The sequence below is a fragment of the Bos taurus genome, chromosome 3 (assembly GCF_002263795.3).
Source record: "Bos taurus isolate L1 Dominette 01449 registration number 42190680 breed Hereford chromosome 3, ARS-UCD2.0, whole genome shotgun sequence".
Classification (NCBI taxonomy): Eukaryota; Metazoa; Chordata; class Mammalia; order Artiodactyla; family Bovidae; genus Bos; species Bos taurus.
Window position 1 is genome coordinate 41,422,481 of NC_037330.1, and position 22,901 is coordinate 41,445,381.

Here is a 22,901-nt window from a genome sequence, read left to right on the forward strand (position 1 = left end):
AATATTTCAGCGAATATAGGATTTTAACTTTCAAGAAAATTTGAAGACAACTTGATGGAAAGGGAGGTAAGGACCTATTGAGTCAACTGAGCTATAAAGAGCAAAAGGCACAATCTGGGAGTACTCAGCTAAAGGACAAAGTGCATGTCCCCCTCAAGGGAGGAAAAATGACATTGGACAATGTATAAAGAAGCACATAACTTCAGCTTGCTGTGTTCAGCTGTGCTACTGTACTTTGCTTCTGTTACTTTTGGTGCAAGATGTTAATAATTTGGAAAAAATACATATGAACCAATCTAAATACACATTATATTGACATCTTCCCTGAATTAACCAACTATATGTCAGCTAATCCAATACATTTGAGTTTGCTAAATGGGTAAGAAAAAGAGGAAGAGTATTGAATTTTAGAGTTCAAAGCCATAAAACAGAAAAAGCACTGGTAGCCTCTAAGCTGTTTTCTCCACTGAGTTGCAGCCCATTTCTCAATCAGCAAGATGCCTGGAGATCCAGAATGTAAGACTCTCAAATTCTCGGCAGATCAGCTATTTGGGAAATATGAGCATAGCGACTGCTTAAGGAATTTTAAAAATACAATGTTTCTTAAATCATCCTGTGGACTGATGAGAAAATTTTAATTTCATTCACCACTGAGATATAGATTATCATACGTGCAAATTTTCCATGTTCTCTCAAACTGGATTTGACTTTAATAAACATCAGTTGTTAGAGTGGAAAACATTTTAAGTCAGTTATAATAAAAATTCATTAAGGGAAGGATAATATATTTAAATTACAGTAAATTTCATTAATCCTGCAAAAGAAAAACATGTATGAATAAGCCTTTTTATTCTTCTCTGATCTAGGATGATCAGACAAACCTGGCATATTTCAGAGAGTTTCATTCTGTTCTGAGCATAGTAATATTAACCAACGAGAGTGTGTCCAAATAAGAATAACAGGAAGGTAAAAGCCTTGCAAGCATATCATTAGAGGAAGAGCCAAAAAGTCTGGGCATATTCGACTTGAAAAAAGGCAAGGTTAGGGAGTTTGTTATTTTAAAGGGCCATATCATAACAGAAAGAAGTAGACCTCTCAGTTGGTATAACAAAGGCAGAAACAAAATGGTCAATGGAATATGAATGGCAACAAGGTCTTACTCATAGTAGGACATATCTAATATCAAAGTAGCTAGTTGTGTAAGATTGATTTTACCAACACTGAAAGTATCTTGGATGAAAAATGCTAGTATCAGGGATGTTGCAAAGTACATTTCAGTATTGAGTGAAATCTGGACTAGATGACCTTTAAGCCATACTCTTTGACATTTTAAATCTTTACTCTTAACCATTTGGGGATAATATACGTACTGTGATGATGCTTCCCTGGGCTTATTTGCTTATATGGATGTTTCTGAAATTTTGGCTGGGCATCAACACCAGGAATTTTTGAAAAGTACAAATATATGTCCCATTCCAAGCCCCTTGAGGAATATTTCTGATCAAGCCTGGGCAGGAAATCTGTATTTTCAAGGGCAATGAGTAACGATACTGCATCCAGACGTCTGTTCAAGGCACTGGGCTCATAAGGTCACAGTGGACTCCATCCCTTTATTGACTTATTAGGCTTTCAAAGTTGTGTTCTAGTGATGAAAGACTGGGCACTTTAAAATCAACAACCAATTTTATTACGGAAAGGTTATGTGTGAAAGGAGAGCTAAACAATCGTACTACTACTACTAACTGTAATAATTGCTTAGAGGACAGGAGCTGTGCCTAGCACTTCAAACGCATTGTCTAATTTTATTAGTAGGGTTCCCCAGGTGGATTAGTGATAAAGAACCTGCCTGCCAGTACAAGAGACTTAAGAGACCCCGGTCCAATCCCTGGGTTGGAAAGATCCCCTGGAGAAGGGCATGACAACACACTCCAATACAGGCTCATGAGTCAACCTCTAAAAACAGCTTTTGTTACTTCCCTGGAGGAGGTAGTGTCAGGATACTTGGACTGCTGAAACCACAGACTACGAGAAACTTAGCTGTTTGAAATCAGATGGTAAAAACGGAACAGTCCACTCTTGCCTAGAGGATCTGAGCGACTCTGACACTGAGAAGCAGCCTCAATTTCCAACCCAGGTACAAAACTTAGATAAGGTTTTTTGGGACACCATGTTTAGCATTCATCCTAACTTTGTAGTTTCCAAGGAAACAGAATCCAGAGTCCACTTCTCAACTCAGTCTTCATGTTCAGTGCTTTACATCAGAGCCTTGCTCTTTTTTTAGCATTATCAAAATTCTGCTCTATTTAAATGCTATGTAAACTCTATCCTTCCCTCAAGTCCTATTTTAAACCCTGTTCCTTCCTTTACGTGGTGAGATGCTCCATGGTTACCCTGGTGTGGCACCTCTCTTGATATGACAAGTTAATAGGCCTAACTCTGTTGGACTATATACATGGCCTGAATGTTCTTTATCAGATGGGTTCTATCAGTAGTTATTAAAATCCTTAATTTTAAGATCAGTAGAATGAGTTTCAGAAAGTACTCAGTATCACATAGTAAGTGACAGAACTGGGATTCCAACCCAGGTCTATACAATTTCAAAACCCATGCTTTTAATACTATGTACACAGAGTCAGAGGATGTTGGAGCTGAAAAGGTGACTCAGGTATGCCAGACTGCTAAATTTAAATGAAGAACTAGGATTAGAATCCAGGTATCCCCACCTGCCAACCTTCATCAGGTGGGTAGTTTCATTTTTGTTCAGCTGCCAATCAGCAACTTTTCAGGTTTTTCCTTTAGTTTGAACCTTCTGTGGGCCCAGTATGTTCCTGGGGTTTGGGGGATACCTGGAGCCTTCAGTGAGACTCTAACACTGGTAACTTAAGGCAGTACCCAGAGCTCCACATATCCCCTGATTATTTCCTCCCTGGATGGACGAGAATATAACCAAATCAAATGTACACATTTCAGCTTTCATAACTGCTGAAACACAATGCATCAACTTCCTAGATATAGTTAATAGACTGTACTGTGCTTAGTTGCTCAGTCATGTCTGACTCTGCAACTCCATGGACATAGCCCGCTAGGCTCCACTGTTCATGGGGATTCTCCAGGCAAGAATACCAGAGTGGGTTACCATGTCTTCCTCCAGGGAATCTTCCCAACTCAGGGATTAAACCCAGGTCTCCCACATTGCAGGCAAATTCTTTAACAAGTGAGCTGTGAGGGAAGCCCCACTATTTCCCTAAAATGAGTGAATTATGTGAAAACATCATCCTCTTTTATTCCACTCATCCCAGTATCAGAGTACATGGGTAACTGCCTATGCTAAGTGTCTAGTGAACCCTGAGTTCATGTCACCCAAGTCCTGCCATTGTGAAGCTGTATAAGACAGCAACAACCATCAAAATGCAAATATTTACTAATTATGGCCACTTTTAAAATGAAACCCCTCAAATCCTACTAAAATATCCCTTACTCCTTAATGATAGCATCCATCAAGAGCAACTGATTTTTAGGTTGGCAAGTATCCAATGCTATTCAATGCAAATATAAGAGAAGTTAGTCAAAATCATCCAAAATACATAATTTCATGCAGTGGTGGAAGTGTTATGAGAGAACTGCCCTGATAAAATACATAGGAATTATTAAACAGTAACTGGCAAATTTATATCTTTTAACAATTGAAGAGAGAAATTACGGAATGAGCTCTTTAAGAGACAATGATTTGCATGTCAAAGGAACAAGAGAGGTTCTGAAAAAGTTAGGGAATTTCTTGAAGAGTTTTGCAAAAACAAATCTCTTTATGATTGTGCTATGAAACCAAATGATAAGATTTAAAAAATAATAATCTCATACACACATATTATTCATCTATTCTTATCTATGCTAATATATCCCCACAATTTTAAGATACTTTATTTTGTGTTCCCCTTTCTTTTTCAAGATAAAATTCTAACTAGAACTTTACTTTTAAGAAATTTTAGGACCCATTTAAAATGTATTAAATGTAAATGTCTGCTTTCTGCTAACAACTCTCTGGACGGTGGGAACATTTTTTTTCAGTACGAAATTTTTGTTTGGGAATCCTCACTCCCCTCTCTTGCAGAGCTTGACCTTTTTTTCCTTCCTTGGTTGTACCTCCTTTGTTGGACACAGAATGTGTCCACAAACATCAGCTCTTCACTTAGTTCTCTTGTCTCTGGTTGGCTTCCGTGGCCCCATCTACCAAAGTGGTCTGTAGATCAGCCACTTCTGGTTACCTGGGAGCTTGTTAAAAATGTAGAACCTCAGGCCCTGCTCTCAGCACCTGAAATAGAATGTATTTACATTTTAACAATATCCCCACCCCCCAGTGATTCCTATGTACCTTAATATTTATCCCTGTTCTAGGTGATTCCTCAGCACTTTTTCTTCAATACTCTATTTCATGGAGAAGCAAATAGCAACCCACTCCAGAATTCTTGTCTAGAGAATTCCATGGACAGAGGAGCCTGGCAGGCGACAGTCCATAGAGTCACACAGACTTAGACATGACTGAAGTGACTTAACACGCACACACATACAGAGGCTGATCAATAAATCCCTGTTGAATGCATAAGTAATTCACCATGCAATAAACACTGCTCCTCAAATAATTCTAAATGGAGGTTTTATAGAAAATACTAACTTATACATGTATTTTGATAGATGTTATATATTATTGAAAGGTAAACTATATAAGAAAGGACATATTTTATCATGGGCATGTTTCTGAATCACTCTTAGAAGAAAAAGCTATTAATGATGTGCACATGAATGACATACATTTTGAACAGAAGTTATGAACAATCTCCAGCTTTAAATTCAATAACTTCTTGAAAACTTTAAGGACCACAGTAGGAGGTCAACTATAGCATTAGCATGCATGAATGTTCAGAAAAAGGAACTTTTATTTTGTTTTTTCTTAAATAGCGTTGAATGAGTAGAGAGGTAAAACATAAAACTTCCAAATTGGAAATGTAAAATACTAGAATTATCTGTGCTTAAATTGTAGCCATACAGCCTAGGGAACACGTCAGAATCACAGGAGAGTGGAAGATGAAAAGAAGGGAGAGAAAAAAGGGAGAAGGGAAAGCAGGGAGGGGGGAGGGGGAAAAAGAATACATTGCAAAGATGATCTGCTTTCAATAACGGCAATATCTCAACACTCTTCACGCTATACTGTGTCTTCATATCTTTTAGCAGACACTTGACAAGAAGCCTCTACACTAGAATTAAATTTTCAGCCATATGCTTTATGACTCAGATTATGTATAAATATTAGAATTCAAACTTACTGCTGATTGACATGTAATTTTAAATACAGTTTTCTTGATAATTCAATGTCCTTTAAGAGTTTTGATATTTCTATCACATCACTTCCTTCTCAGAGAAAATGCTGTTTTCACAATAATGTTCACTTTTTCTAGTCTCTTTTTCACTCAGTAGCCCTATATTGTTATGGTTTAAGTAAATATAATGGGTTTAAAATTGGAAGAGAAGTAAAAATGTAAAGTACTAGCACAAATGGTGAATATTAACAAAGGAAGGGCTGAAGAATATAATTCTCTACTTTTTGAAGCATAAAACAAAATTCCTGTGACTTAAATTTTATTTTGGGGTCCATAGTAAATGACATTGTCCATTTCCTGGAGTGAAAAATTAAGAGAATTAGAGCTAAACTTTTAAAACCAGTTCAAGCACTATATATTTCCTGGCCATTTCACTATGAGGTACCGTCTCCTTTTCTTTTACTCCTCCAGTACGTCTATAAGATCGGAACCATTTAGCTCATGTGTGCATGTTTGTTTATACTCTGTTACATTCCCAGATTGGTAAATTACCCAAAAGATGATGCTGTACCCAATCAATCTTGCATTTTTCAGTATAGTACTCTTTCTGGACCAAGGAATATATTGAATATCTAATAAATGTTTAGTAGATTAGTGTCTTTAAAAGTCAATGACAAGATAATGACATACTTCTGCTTGTTTTTCTAACAACAATTTATTATCAGAAATTCATTATCAATAATTTATTACCAGAAAATAATACATAATTAATCTGGGAAATACAGAGAGAATAAAAAAAAAATTAAGAAGCAGAAAAAAGTATTTGATTTCAATAACAAGAGACAACCTCTATCAACACTGTTTTCCTTTTCTTATCCATTGTCAAGTTCATACATATGTCACTGGACTCCTTTTAGATGAGTATTCACAAAGGCAACTATTTCTAAGTTAAGTTACTTATGCCCTCCTAAAACTGTTTCTACAAGGCCAGTAGTTCTTAAATGTGTTGACACAGAAAAGGACAAGGGAATGAGGTAATGAGTTTGTGCAGCATCATTTATGTGAGTTATTTTAATGACCTGGCCTTAACTGTTTTACTGACCGCCTTTCATAGAACTACATAACTCTTATGACACTTTCAGTGACAAAGCTTGCCTGATGTTTCAAGTTCAGATCTTTAGACATTTATGTTTAACTATGTTTGTCTGCTGGATCTTTCTTGAAAAATTACGGAACAACCTTGACTACACATACTGAGGAGGGGACAATGCTGACAAATAAGTAGCTAATGCTGCTACATATACACTAACTCTCCAGAGCTCCTGCTATTTCTGTGAATTTGCTAAAAAGCAGTCTACAAATGTAATCTTCTCTTATACTCTGAGGTTCAGAGTTATTTACTACTACCAGAATTTTAGTTCCAGCTAAACATTTCAAATGTCAAGAGGGAGATATGCTTTAAGAAACAACTTACAACCTTATAGAAAATTGCACGTCTCAAGATTCAATTTTATTCTTTCATGTTACCACTGGAATAGTCTTCTTTCTGATCACCAGGCAATTTTCCAACCTCTTTTGGGATTTCTCTTCCTAAACAATTTCTTCCAGAAAAGATTTTGGCAATAATCTGACACTTCAGTTTGCCCTCATAAGCTGGGTTGAGTTAGAAAAATCTGAAAATAGATTCCAAAGAAAATGAAGCAGGGAGTAAACATTTACCTGAGAGTCAGTGTCTCCCTGATGACAACCTTGCTCTGTCACATTCAAAGATGAACTCAATAAGTGAAGACATGTTACTTTTAATTTTTATGTTCAGCTTTAAGTATTCATTTACTGAGATCATGCAATGACTTCACTGCAATGCTTCCCCCAAATAATCCCAATTATTTAAAAAAGATAAAGTTTGAAATTAGTAGTTGCTTTAATACTGTTATTGTATGTGTGTGTGCATAACACTTAAGAGCATACTTAGAACATGACAGCTGGGGTTCAAATACTACACTTACCCTTAATTAGCTGTGTGACCTCAGCTAGCTTACTTAGTGAAGTCAGTGAAGTTACTCAGTCGTGTCTGACTCTTTGCAACCCCATGGACTGTAGCCTACCAGGCTCCTCTGTCCATGGGATTTTCCAGGCAAGAGTACTTGAGTGGGTTGCCATTTCCTTCTCCAGGGTATCTTCCAACACAGGGATCGAACCCGGGTCTCCCGCATTGTAAACAGACACTTTTACCATCTGAGCCACCAGGGAAGTCCTAGCTTACTTAACCTTACAGTATCTCAGTTCCTCATCTACAAACTGGTTATAGTAACAATACCAACCTCATAGAGGTCATGTGAGAACTAAATGAATTCATACAAATGAAGTTCTAAGAACAGTGCCAGGCAGACAGGCTTAAAAAAGAAGCTCCTCAAAGCTGGCCTATGGGATGTATATGTTTTAAATCCTTTCTAGGATATTGTGAGCAGTCATTCCCTTTGAATCAATCATATTAGAATTAAGAATATTTTCCACTTTTAAAACTCTTAAATCTAAACCTTTCTATCAGTAATTTATACAAAGTTTGGTGATCTTCACTTCCTATTGCTAACAATTTCTGTCTCTATTCTTTCTTCTATAACTGTGGGGAAAAGATAAACATCTTTTGCACTAGAATAATGATGACAAATACTGATTGTGAACCCCTTGTTTTCCAGGTCTTGTGATAAGGGTTATATATGCAGATGATTATTTCATCCCCACAAATTCCTAAGGAATCAGATTCTCTTATTATCCCCAATTTATACACAGGGTCTGGACAGTCACACAGCTAGCCATCTAGTCTAGTAGCGTCAAAGCAGAAAGTAAGGAAGGGCCTGTGTGACTGCAAAGATCAAACCTGGGCTCTTAAATATGGCACTGTATCATGGAATGGACTATACAGGAAATTCAGTTTAATTTCTTAATTTCCCAGTAGAACAACCTGGAGCAAGGCAATGAGGAAGATGATGCAGAATTTAAGTCTTTTGCCTTATAGTCTGAGGGGCTTTCTTTGTACCACTTTGTATCCTCCTTCCATCTAGCTCAATCCTAGATTTATATTTTCTCACTTCTTCAATTTTGAGTAGAAAGAGGAAAAAACCATGTTTGCCCTGAATATATTCCTCCCCCACACATCCATTTTTTTCTCCTTTGAAGTAGCAACAACAGCTGCCAACAGAGGATCCCCCGGGCTTATACAGCATCAGTCAGCTTCAGAGATGAAGGCAAAGATAAGAAGACAGAAATCCCTCCTTTAGAGAACTTTGCTAATGTTTTTCACTCAATTCATTCTTTCTCAGTGAACAGTTTTAAGACAACACTGAAACCTCAAGGCAAGAATGGCAAAGCACTGAATTCCAGGAGCCACAAGTAGTCCCTAATTGATTGCCAAGGGACAAATGAAAGGAAGTCAAGTGAATGGACACTCAGATCTCCATCTTCTCCAATTCATTTTATTTAAACCCATCCTTTCCATAGCCTACAGTCTCTTCCATCTCACCCTGTGTTATCAGAGACAAACTTCATTAGCCAAAGGCAAAAGGGAAAGAAGACTGCTTTCATATTTATTTAGGGTTCCAGTGACTTGAGGCGTATCAGGAGAAGTCAGAATACGAGTTAGAGACAGGACTTGTTGGCTTACACCAGAAGTGCTTGCATTCTAAATCTCAATTTTGGAAGGAACAAACATTCTTAACTTTTAAGTATAAACTATCTTTATACTCAGGTATACGTTCATTATGCAGACACAAACACACACATGCAAAATGCAATAATATTACTCTGGCTTATTTTGCAAAAAATAGAGGAGTGCTTTATTTCAATTTTTGCATTTAAAAGGGTCTCCTTTTAACATGAGAGAAATTCAAGGACAAAACAGTAGTATATTAATTTGTGCACACATTTACTAGGCATGTACTGCCATGTACTAGGCACTCTCCTAGGCATAGAAAATACCCCAGTGAACAAAATAGGCAACATTCCTGCTTTCCTGAAGCTTTATTTCTAGGGGAGAAACCAAGTAAAAAACAAGATGAATAATTATATAGGATCTTAACCTGTGGTAAATTCTATGGGAAAAAAAAAAAGTACAAATCAGCAAAGGATAACATGAAATGATTAGATGAAAAGTGTAGCAATCTGAGACAGCATAGTCAGCAAAGATTTTATAAGAAAGTGATCTTTGAATTAAAACAGAAAGGAAGTGAGAAGACATTTGAGAAACTGGAATTCCGCCAGAGAAGAGCAATTCCAAAAGCCCTGAGGTAGAAAATTATCTTGCATCCCTGAAGAACGAGAGTGACTCCATTGAAGAGAATGAAGGGAAGGGTTATAAGAAATGAGATTAGAGAAGTAAGAGAAAGCAGATTATGCAGACCCTTACGATCATGCTAAACATTTTTGCTTTAGCCAGGGTGAAATAGGAATCTAGTAAATAACTTAAAGTAGAAGAATAATATAATCTGACTTGTAACTTAACAGAATCACTTTGATTCAGATCAGATCAGTCGCTCAGTCGTGTCCGACTCTTCGCGACCCCATGAATCGCAGCACGCCAGGCCTCCCTCTCCATCACCAACTCCCGGAGTTCACTGAGACTCACGTCCATCGAGTCAGTGATGCCATCCAGCCATCTCATCCTCTGTCGTCCCCTTCTCCTCCTGCCCCCAATCCCTCCCAGCATCAGAGTCTTTTCCAATGAGTCAACTCTTCGCATGAGGTGGCCAAAGTACTGGAGTTTCAGCTTTAGCATCATTCCTGGGGATTACAAAAGGACTGAAATGGTACAAGGTCAATAACTGGTGGCTCTTGTAACAGATGAAAAGATGATGATGACTTGGAGCAGCCTGGTAGCAGTGAGTGTGACGTGAAACAGTGAATGTTGGGTATATTTTGAAAGTAGAGATGAAAAGATATGCTGTTGAAACTGATAAGATGTGAAAAATAAAATAAAAAGTTAAGGTTGAAATCTAACTTTTCAACTATGGAGCTGAAATAAAGAAGAATTTAGGAATGATTGCATGTATATAATTGTTTGGTTTATTTCTTTTGTTTTGTTCACTAGAGAGCAGAAAGGCATATCAGAAGCTCATTTTTTTTTAACATGTTCAATTTAAGATGTCTATTAACCATCCAAGTGGAGATGTCAAGTAGATAATTGGATATACAGGTCTGAATTGATAGGAGAGGTTTGTGAGGAAGAAATGAATTTGGGAGTCATTAGCATATAGATGAAGAAGCATCAACAAAAGTGACTGAGAAAGAGCTGTCAGAAAGTAGAAGGAAAACTAGGTGAATGTGGTATACTTCAAGTGGTGGGATGCGGTGGGAGCATGGGAGGGAGGCTCAACAGAAGGGATATATGTATACTTACAGCTGATTTGTTGTATAGCAGAAACTAACAACATTATAAGGCATTTATAATCTAATAATAAAAAAATGAAAAAAAATATTTCAAGGAGGAGAAAGTAACTGTCTGACGAATGCTGTTCATAGGTCAAGAAAGTTGAGAACTAAGAACTGACTGCTGGATCCGGCAATGTGGTATTATCCATAGCCTTGATAAAAGTAGTATCGAGTGGAGCAGAGAAGTATGAACAAAAACTTGCCATTAATGAAAGTTTTTGTTCACTAGGGAAAGATAAATTTAAAATAGTGAATACAGACAACTCTCAAGAAGATATGCTGCAAAGGGATAGTGAGTAATAGGGGAAATAAATGAAGAGAAAACAGGATCAGGAACGTATGGCTTACTTTGCTATTTTTAAAGAAAAGCATATAGGAAATTATGTATATGTAATTAAATATAGAGATTGAATTAAAGTCTAAATAAAATTTTTAGTAGTTTTAACACTATATTATAAAATTAACCATTTTTGTTATCTAAGTAGGACACATTATTATATTATGAGGTCATTAAGTTTGCATGGTCTAATGAAATGTAACTCTTTTCTGAAGAGTTGTGGTATGTGAGTACCTCACCATCCAGGGATTCTCTACCACAGGCAACTAACATCCAGTATATAACAATAAAATCTACTGTCTCTCTAAAGTCATACTTCTACTTGTATTACTACCTTGATGAGCAACATTCACCACCCAAATTCCCAAACCTGGAAATTCCCCCAAGCAACTTCCTCTCCTAGACTTCTCACATCTATTTAATCACTAAGTGCTATTAATTTCACCCCAATTCTTTATGGAATCCATCCTTTTAAATTCCACTGACAGTATTCTAGGAAATCACTTCCTGACCAAATTACGAGAATATGCTCCTAAAGTGATGCTCTTACCTCTGATATGCTTTGTTGTTTCTACAACCCCATCTGCCTATCCCAAATCATAAAAATGCCAATGTGATAAACTCAGACACAAAACAAATGACTTCAGAGCCCTGCTTAAGACTCCTGAATTACATCCAAGATAATGTCCAAACATCTTTGGTTGACCCTGAAGCCCTGGGAGTTGGTAACTGCTAGTATTTCCAGGCTCATTTCTTGCTACTTCCTCCATCAACATTCACACCATGCTTGTATTAATAGAGCTTCTGTAACCACTGGGTTTCTAGTCCTGAACACAGGTTGTTACATCTATATAGAAAAATCAGCTCCCCCCATCTGCAAAGGAGAACTCAACCTATAAAATGGAAATTATAATCAATTTACTAGATTATGAGAGAAATGCAAACTGTTTAACCTTAACAAATCATAGCTATGTTTTATTTTCCATAACTAACAATTATCATAATTTAAGCTTTTTTTCTTTCAGTGTGTGCCTTTTAAACCTGTTTTTCTGAAAACACATTATGGCTTTTATGTTGTTTATAAACATTATCAAACCATAAAGTTTCACTGTTGTTTTCTTTTAGTTCTTCAGTGCAGGTATTTGCATTTCTGGGAAATTATAAGAAGGCTTCCAATTATATTGTATTTTTCTTCATTTCTCTTTAATTTGCAAATAAGAGTACCGATTTCCCCTGACATTCATGCTATTAGTCTTCTAAGGATGCTATTATTTTGTTGACTGATAGTTCATTAATAAGTATAATTATCATCCGACATGTTGCATCTTAAATTATCCAGTAATTGCACGTATATTAGTTTTCAATTTTGTAAATTAAGCTCTTGAAAAGACACTCTTCTCTTTTTTTTTACCAGGTAATTTTTTTAAGAATTAGATTTGTGAATCTACTTTATGTTTTGTTACTGCCATATTGTAATAATAATGTCAAATTTCATAGTCCTTTCCATGAAGACTCTGTTATTTAATATTATGTTTAATATATAAACTATTGTGCTTTTACGTTAAATTTACCATATGATACAATTTTTGAAAAAGACAAAACTAAGAAGTATTTGGTTTTATGGGCACTGTGGTTAAACAATAAGGGCCAGCTGAAATCATCTGGATATATTCTGAAGGAAAAAAAGTAGCCTGGATTTCAAGGTAATATATGCAAGAAAGATTTGAGGAGTCTCAGTACTCACCCCAGTTTAAAGCTGTTTTTAAGGATAAAGGCACACACCTCTATAAATATATATATACACATATATATTTAAATTTTATTAAAGATATTTTCTTTATTTCTTCTGCCAAACTGTTGAAGAAAATATATATTTCTTTCTAGATATAAATAATTACAGAATTCTCCTAAGGAATCAAAACATATTTTTTTTCTTTTTTATAATATTTCTTTTCATTTAATTTTCGTTCAGCCATATTTCTCTTCATGTTTTCTCTCTGCATTTTTATTTTAAATCACATATATTATATAAGACAGGGGCCTCTGATTTATACCATCTGGGACCTGAGATTTGGATGTGGGCAATTTTGTAGTATTTATAAAAAGAATATATTAAAATTACCCATAAGCCCAAATTCAATACACACACTTACCAACATAACTCTAATAAACAGATCATTGGATTTTAAAGCTAGACGAGGCCTTCGAGAGCAGAGAATCCAACCTCTACTCATTGAAGGAAAACAAAGTGAAGCTAAGGAGTTTTAATTCACTGATCAGTCACTCAACTAACTAAAAGAGAACAAGGAATTAGACCCTAAGATTCCCTGAAGCCAAGTCCTGTGCGTTTTTAATGTTCTCTCATGATATAGACTTCCAATATTAGTCTGTCACTCTGCACAAGGTGAAAATAGATTTAACTGAGTTTGCTGTGTGCCTGTGAAGCTGCTAAGCATTCATTCATGAAAGCAAAACTGGGAACCTATGAAATTTCATTATCAGAAGCCTTTTTCCAAGGCTGCCTTTTCTGTCTGCTCACATGTTATATGCCTAGGGCAGTGTCCTCCACAGGCAGTAGCTATCAATCCCTGACAATTTTTTTAAGAAGCAACAGTGCTAATTTTAGGCTACTATATTAAAGAAAATAACAATTTCTTACACAGTATCTAATGATCTTGGATATTCTTTGCAGATTTTATTTTCATGTTTTGTCTAAAACCACTTTTTCCATGCTCAGAGAAATCTGTAGACAGTAAGTTTGGAGTTTGAAACGTGTGCTGTGACAGACCTCAATTAAGAGGGGTTTTTTGTTGTTTTCATGAAGAATAAGGAACAGCAGATTATCCTGACAGAAATCCCAGAGGCAGTGAACTCTTCATGGTAACTGACTACAGTGGAGCAGGAAAAGCTCAAGTTTCCTCCTCCGTTTATCCTTATGCTCTAAAAATTACCAACGAAGCCCCATCAAGAATATTTTGTGTGATGATCCAGCAAAGTATGCAGTAAAGGAGGAAAAGGAAGAACAGGGCACTTCCAGAGAGGGTGGGGGAAAGAGGTTCTGTGAGCTTTCCCGCGTGATTAGAGCTAAGGAAGTTGATCTCTTTTCATGCCGTGGATGTGGCTGCTGCAGTCACGCCTCCCGCTGCCAGCCCAGCACCAGGATCTTAATCAGTCACTATGAAAACTCATTAGCTCCACAGCAATGAGCCTTCCACTGCTGAAGCTTGGCGCTGTGCTTAGTACCATGGCAATGATCTCAAACTGGATGTCCCAAACTCTCCCATCCTTGGTAGGACTGAACACCACGAGGCTATCAACGCCAGATACCTTAGTAAGTCACTCTGGTGGGTTTGGCTGTCTTGGGAAGTAAGTGCATTAAAACAGTGGGCTTTTTTTTTTTTTTTTTAATAAACTGCAAAGGCTGAGATTTTGCTTCTCTATTCACAGGTCTACTTCAACGATACAGTATTTATGTGGTAACTATAGTCATGGCTATTCTTTTATGAACACTTTAAAGTTACATCAAAGAATAAATGAACTGCCTGAGAAATTAGCTGTGACAGGAAATACTAGATTCATTAAATTCTTAATGAAAAGCTTTATTTTATATTATTCTGAGGTTTTAAAGGATTCTTTCTTTTTAAAGTATGTTTTGTTTCTTATGATTTCACTTCTTTTAACATATGTAAAATCCTCATAATTTGTCCTACAGAGTATGCTACAGAGTATATTCTAGCTAATCTAGTTTTACTATAGCAGGCTCTTCTTCAGAATTCAATTCCTGTGTTTGAAATGTATTCAGTCAGAGAAACCAATCTGTACTAAATATGAATGAATAATAATTTAAAAAAGCTCAACAATTTAAAGCCTGACCAAAAAAAAAACCTTTTTTTTTTTTTTGAGCTAACAATCATGAACAACAGAAAACTTACTTAATACAATCATCTCCCTGTGTTGTTTGATAAAGACTTCTCCTGTCACAAGTTTAACTCCTGTACTCCTGTAGTTTTTGCTTATTAATGTTTTTTTAACCCTTCCCACATGATAACAAATGTCTTTTCTCATAGTTTATGAAACATGGTTTAGTTAGCAATACCCGAAAATGTTTCAAATAAAAACTATTGTTTTGTCAAATAGAAGGTTACAAATTAAAATAGAAGGAATATCCTAGAAAAACAATTTCTATGTTAGCAAATAAAAATTACAGAAATCATTAGTATTGGGAGTCCTTTACTTTTTTTTTATCTGTTTTTATCATTGGACTGCTCCAACAGATCAGAAAAAGTCAGATACTTCAAAAGAAAAAAAAGCAATTCGCCTTTAAGACCTGTTTGCAGTTACTACTAATAATTACTCTATCAATCAATGTATAATTAACTGAGTAGAGTCAGATCAAATTAATTACATAATTTGCCAGCAACACCCAGTGCTCAGGGCACCAGCAGAGCACACATGAGGCACAGTGTGACCTGCTTTCACATCTTAACTTCCCTCAGTCACTGCTGCTGCCTCAGTGTTTCCATGATTGAGAATGCCCTCCTTCCCTGTATGATGTGTGTGGCAGGAAGGATGTAAAAGGGATTATTCATAGTTATAAAGAAAGCATATAACACAAGCTTATTGATGTGGCAGCAATAAGCAATGACAAAACAAAAAATGTAAACTATTTAATATTTACCGAACCAAGTATCTTCAATGTTCAAGTACCTGGTGATTTTTAACTACTTAGATTTTGAATTAACTCTTTCAGGAAATGAACCATTGAAGCAATTCATGAACAAATTATATTTCAAACATGGTACCTTGGTTCTGATATATATATATATTTTTGCATCTATAGATATTGGTTTGGTTATCTTCTATTTATTGTTGATGGAGGAGAATCAACTTTCCAAAGATTCGTTTAGGATTTCTTACTCATTTATGAGTTTAAAGTAAATTCATTCCTTTACTTTCTGATTAGCAATCTTGGTTGAAAAATATAAAATATTGGTATGGCCTACAAATGTTCTGACACAACGGAATCTTGCTTTGAGTGACAAAAAACAAACTAGAATTCAGAGAAGTTTACACTATGGTATTCACTGCTGCTGCTGCTGCTACTAAGTCGATTCAGTCGTGTCCGACTATGTGCGACCCCAGAGACGGCAGTCCACCAGGCTCCCCCGTCCCTGGAATTCTCTAGGCAAGAACACTGGAGTGGGTTGCCATTTCCTCCTCCAATGCATAAAAGTGAAAAGTGAAAGTGAAGTCGCTCAGTCGTGTCCGACTCCTTAGCAACCCAATGGACTGCAGACTACCAGACTCCTCTGTCCATGGGATTTTCCAGGCAAGAGTACTGGAGTGGGGTGCCATTGCCTTCTCCATGCTATTCACTAGAATGGAGAAATCAGGTTACAAAAGTGTATGCGAGTGAGTGTGTATGTGTTTCTATGTGCATGTTTTACGGAAGTGCAAACTTTACAGAAGTACTTTCTCCATCTTAACTATACAAGATAATTGCTCATATCTTAGGATTCCTATGGTGAAAAATGAATGAATATATATTTCCTAGATTAAGATCATTAAATGTTAACACTGGAAAAGATCTTAGAAACTATCCAGGCCAGTTATTTTTGCACTACTTTTGGCAGTGGTGCCTCTTTTTTTTTTTTTTTTTTTTAATTAAAACTTATGTAATACATGCAGAATAAATATTTGTTGAATGAATCTTGAAGTGGAAATCTAATATATAAAACAGGTTATGGGTCAAAAAATAAATGATGGAGGAGTGAGGCCTTACTGGGCCTCTACCATCTGTTCCCTCCCCACATAATCAACCCCCTTCCCTGATCAAAATACCTCCAAGGGAACCTTAAAACTCTCAGGAGCTTAGCTGGAAATATGACTGGTCTAATCCAACCTCCTTATTCTGCAAGTGGGAAGACTGACTTGCAGTCTAAATGTTTATGCAACTAAAAAGAGTTCCCCTCTCTGGTTAATGGCAGAGCCAAGGGTGGAAGCAAGCCACCTGACTGCAGTCCTGGCCAGGGAAGTCATCTCACACACCTGTGCTCTCCCTACTCCTCCCGGACCCTGGTGCCACATGAGATTCTCTCTACCCAGTAGACAATTCCCTTTGTAGCAAGCAGAGCTATGATGTCCAGCCCTTCTCAAACTCTATCTATATTCACTTTAGGTGGTACAAATGATATAAGCCTGAAACATCCCCCAAAATGAATGAATGAATAAATAAATAAATCATGTTCAGTCACTCAGTCATGTCTGATTCTGTGCGACCCCATGATCCCAGCACACCTGGCTTCCCTGTCCTTCTCTATTACCTGGAGTTTGTTCAAACTCTTATCCATTGAGTTGGTGATACCAGCTCAAATAAATAAATAGTGCAGGTCTTAACATTTGTTTTATGAGAGTCTGTGGGATGCACAGATGGCAAAAAATGCAGATTTACACAAATATGGATATGGTCTTTCAGAGGTAGTGTACATTTGATTGCTCAAAAGCTTAAACAGGTTTTTAAATTTCCAAGATATTTTTGTTAGTAAGTAAGTTAAACACAGCTCCTTATTAGGGGAAAAAGCTCTCTGTTTCTCTTAGAATCTTGAAACGTGCCTTTATCCTTCTCTTTGGCCCTGTTTTCTTTTCCTTCTAATTGTTCCAGCCTTCGGAAGAGCTGTTGTCTGCAAAGGCAAAGCCTTGGCTCTGAAAAAGCTCAGGTTCCCTCTGGCACATCTCTCTGATGCAGAGTAACTTCCCCCTGAGGCTGAGCTTCTGAGAAATCCCCCATGCTGTGGATTCCACACCAGGAAGAACCTGGTAAAAAGCAATTAGATAAGCACAGGACATTCGGCTCACACCAGCTGTTCTCAGTCAGCCCCACCGCTGTGGTGGAAGAGGCCTCGAGGGGACCTTGGGCATAAGTGATTTGTTTTGCTACATTTTCAAATAGCTTCTCCTCACAAATAACTACTTCAGTGAGGCAGTCACTTTTAAGTTCTGGAAAAGGAGTAGACTACCTAACACAAACTCTCAAAGCTTTCCAACTTTCTTAACTCACCAATTTTATTTTCCGTTCTGGATGAAAATATCTGACTTCTCTGTTTTGTACCACTATTTTACTCCCCCCAAATCCTTAGGCAATGTCCATTTTGTGAAAGACCAACTAAACACATTAAGGAGATGGATGAGAGAACAGAATGGTAAATCTTGAAAGACACAGAGAATGTGATAATTGCCTTTCTAGAGTAGAATTGTGAAGTAGGTAAGAGAGTAGATTTATTCCTGTTTAATGGCACCCCACTCCAGTACTCTTGCCTGGAAAATCCCATGGGTGGAGGCACCTGGAAGGCTGCAGTCCATGGGGTCGATAAGAGTCAGACCCGACTGAGCGACTTCACTTTCACTTTTCACTTTCATGCATTGGAGACGGAAATGGCAACCCACTCCAGTGTTCTTGCCTGGAGAATCCCAGGGACGGGGGAGCCTGGTGGACTGCCCTCTACGGGGTTGCACAGAGTCGGACACGACTGAAGCGACTTAGCAGCAGCAGCAGCAAGTACTTAAAAAAGTAGGGCCAAAGGGGAGAATTACAAAGAGATCCAGTCCTTCAGGTTTCCACCAATGAAAGGGACTGCCTATGAAAAACTGAAACTCCTATCATGCAGCGTTTAAGTGGAAACACAACCAGAATACACAGAAGTGCCACTGAGTGGAAAGACAGTCCCAGGTACGACTTCTAAGTCTTTCCCAACTCTGTCATTGTGGTTTCCAGAATACGAGCAGAAATGATCAACCAACCTAACTTTGATGATGCCTTCAGTCTTTTAACTGTTTGTTCTGTATTTATAGTTGTTTTTCATAGAGCTCTGAGGTTCTCTTCAGTGAAGAATATACATTTCTTATTTCAGTTCCAACTAGTCTCATAAGAAATGGGAAGAGAACTGCAATGCAGTGACATCTTTATTAACACATCCTCCATAACACAGCTTCTTTTAGCAGGGTCTGTCAGCATCTCTGTAATTTCTGTCCTCACATTTCTTTGCTCCCCACAACTAAAGCCATTAGCATGCTAAACCACATTTCATTATCCGAAACCAAACGTATCCTCAGACAGAAAATTTATAAGGAGTTTTCATCAGGTATCTCCTCTAATGCATCAGGTATCTCCTACTGTAAATCAAACAGGTTTTAGTAAACAGACTTTTTCCTACTTTATTTTCCCCTGCCTGTACACCACTTTTAGTAGCTAAAGCCCTTATTCTTTTTGCCTCAGTCTGTACTTTTAAGAAATGCCCAGGCACTCAGCATAAAACCTGAGACCTAGCAATGTGCAACTAGTTGATTCTGTCCTCTTCAAAGGATCAGGATTCTGTCCCTTCACCTGCCTGTGCACTTGTGTCCTGCCAAGACTACTGCTAACCACTCCTCTAGAGTTCCAATTTCTGCCTGTTTCCACAATTTGGATAATGCCGTCCACCTGCCTGGGTACACATCCTCTACAGTTTTTTCAGCTATTGGTGAATGGACAAAGGCACTTATCTGCAGGGCATAAACATAAAGAGCTCTGGGCTGAAAACTGGAGAAAAACTGGTATAAGTCCCATAGATGCCACTTACTAAACAGGTGACTTGGAAAAAAATTGCTTAAGTTCTTTGAATTTCAGATACCTCATAAATAAGATGATGCCTATTCCTAAGGATAGGTGGTTCAAAAGAAGTGAAACAAATACAAGAGAAGGGATCTTAGAAAAAGAAAAATATGCTGAAATATACAATAATTTTACTTTTACCCCAGTCTTCAGGATCTTTCTTTTCTGTTACAAAGCCCTTGAAGTTCTGAGAGCTTCTCATGCAGTAATAGCTCTATATTTATAAAGCATAGGTTTGTAACTAAATTATAAACAAAAAACCCCAACTTGAAATCCGATTGTTAAAATTATCATTTTAATTCTCCTCTTTAGAGCATTCTTAAATATTTCATGAGTTTGTAATATTAAAAACTGCTAAATAGTTCATTTAGTTCTTCTAATTAACACAAAAGGTTCAGAGAACTGCATCAGTAATCACTGTGCATAGCAATGCTTTGGGTAGTAATAAACCCCTGCACCCTCCAGGTCCAAGCAGTCAGCTCCTTGGGAGTTCAGAAAATGCTATGAGGATCATCTTCACTATACAAAAAAGGGAATTTCAGACAACTGGTGGTGCAGTGTGGTGGTTAAACTTTCAAACTCTGATGCCAGACTGCAAGTATGCAAATCCAAGCTTTGCTGATTACCACCATCATGACCTTGAGCAAATTTCTTACTGTCTCAAATTCGCAGTTTCCTCACCTGTAAAATGGGCAGAATGATACCATCTGGTCCATAGAGTTACTGTGATATGCAAAGGCAGTAACGCATGTGAACTGCCAACTGAAGACTAGGAGCTCCATAAATGTTTCTATTACTATTACATGAGGTTCATGTTGACACTTGAGGAATCATTTTTCTTTTTAAGTTAAAATGGGAGCAGGTCTTTTCTCATTGGTATCTAAAACCCATCTAAATATAACTCTCTACCCGAGGTCTTAGTTGGTTTTATTTTTACCCTCTTTTCAATGCCAGTATGGGTGCCACAAATGAGGACACTAGAGCTACTCACAAAGCTTCCTTCATTCATCACTAAACCTGACACAGAAATCTCTATCAAACCCACACAACTGTCAAGCCCTCATCTTTTATACTAGCTTATTTCTCTTTTGAGTTACCTTTTCTTGCCAAAGAGGTAAGCTGCCAAAGTTGAGATCATTCAAACTAACTCTGTATAGATAAGGCCAGGGTTCTTCTCAATAATACTTAGAAGAAGACAATTGAACGTACAAACAAGACCAGAGTCTATTCTTAATAAGCTGACACTTCAGGAAGAATGATAAATGAACATCAAATTCTACTCACCTTTTCTGCTTCCCTCATTCCAGAGAGCAACTGACACCTTGCCCAGATGTGATAAGCTTCTCACTGGTTAGCCAAACACCTGGCAAGCAAATATCAATATTAATGCTGCCAGGTTTAATAATCAGTATTTGCACTGCTGTTAAAGATATGTCAGTATTATAATTGTGCGGCCCCTTTTCCTTTATACAAAAGCTAAACACATTCTAGTGAGAAGCCTTAGTTTTCTGACACATTTGAGATTTGTGTCCAATGTCAAGAGCAGCTTAGTTGAAACTATAGGACCTATGTCAAGATATATTTGTTCCACACAGTCATTCAGCTTAAACCTTTAATTATATCATTAAAAGTACTCTGCTAAGCTGTGAAAGGTTGTTGTTGAATCACGCAAAGACACCGGGATTTTTGGCCCCCGGAGGAGATTGAATTCAATCCAGGGCCAGAGACTTGATCGCTCAGAGCTTTTGTGTAATGAAGTTTTATTAAAGTATAAAGGAGATAGAGAAAGCTTCTGACATAGGCATCAGAAGGGGGCAGAAGAGTACCCTCCTGCTAGTCTCCAGCTGGATGTCATATAGTCCCTAGAAGTCTGTTAATGAAAGAAAGGAATGTCTTAAAACTCAGAATGGCACCAGGCCCCTCACCCATAAGATATATTTTGGGATAATCTTGGCACCAAATGATTTATCCTGGGCCATAGAATGATTAACTTGAATCTTGAAGGGTAGACCACCATACAAATTGTCTCATTTACATAGATTAGGGGAACAATATCTGAGTATAACATACTGGTTTGTCAAGTAGGTTCTGAGCCAAGAGGCTGAACCGACTTGAAGACAGAGTTTGGGGTAAATGCATAGTACATTAGCATAGCTTAAGACAAACATTTCCATAAGAAAAAGGCATTGGTTAACTTCAGGTGAAACCAGGTGTCATTATGGCAACACAGTATTTTAAGAGAAACCTTTTAAATTTGTATAGAGAAGGAAAAAATATCGCTAGTTTGTTTCCTCCTGCTGCTTAAGAGAGAGAAAAATGTCTGACACTTACAGGCTATTTTCTCCGTTTTGAGATCCCTGGCCTTCCTGCCTGTTACCCTCTCAGCTGTACCTATCCCCATTCTGTAGATAATCTCTTTGCATTTTTCTTCTTATTAAAAAAAAAAAAAAGACTATCTTTAAGATCCTATCTATTCTAGTCATATATAATTCTAAGTACATTTTTTCTATCCTAATCAGTAGTCAGGCATAAACGCTAGAAAGAAGGAGCAAGGGGAATGGAAAAAAAAAAAAAAGAAGTGGTAATGAATCCAACAGCCCAGAAATAAATGGCAGCACAGGATACTTCTATGAATTATCTGAAAAAGGAGATTAAAAGGTAGGTTTGGTATCAGTTGCTTTTCATTACAGACCAAGGACAAGGACTATGACATCTGAATTTCATAAGTTTAAAATTTATAGCCTCTGCATGATTGGTGTTGGAATGACTTTAAGCACCCTGTAGTGATTATCTCTAAAGCTCTTGAAAAAAAAAAAAAAAAAAAACCTGTGTGTTGGTTGATGGTATGTGATAAGCCATGGCCTGGGAGAGAATAGGAGAGTATATCTGTTCTGCAAATTCCAAGACAGTAGATTCTACAGCAGCTCTGTGTAGAGAGTTCAGCTAGGCTGAGTTTGCTTAAGAATCTGCTTCCTACCAAGTAAAGTGCCTCAGTATACATTTAGGCAAACACACCACTGCAGTTACACCAAGCATTATGCAAAATAGTTCTCTGCTGGTCACCATTCACCTCCTTGTTTCTAACCCCCCTCAGTCCTTCTCTCATCCTCCTTTGTTCTAGTCCCTTCAGCCTGAGTCTTTAAATACCTTCTTTTATAGACAAAATGCATCTCTCTCTTCT

General features: G+C 37.2%; 1 protein-coding gene across 4 annotated transcripts in view; it reads left to right on the forward strand.

Moving 5' to 3' along the window:
• OLFM3 (olfactomedin 3) overlaps positions 1-22,901 on the forward strand; it is a 223,584-nt gene that overhangs the window by 150,772 nt on the left and 49,911 nt on the right. Inside the window, exon 1 of one of the 4 annotated variants that reach the window (XM_059884759.1) lies at positions 14,071-14,404. In XM_059884759.1, coding sequence (XP_059740742.1) covers positions 14,276-14,404 — 129 coding nt within the window. In that variant the 5' untranslated portion in view covers positions 14,071-14,275. 4 annotated transcript variants of the gene reach the window in all.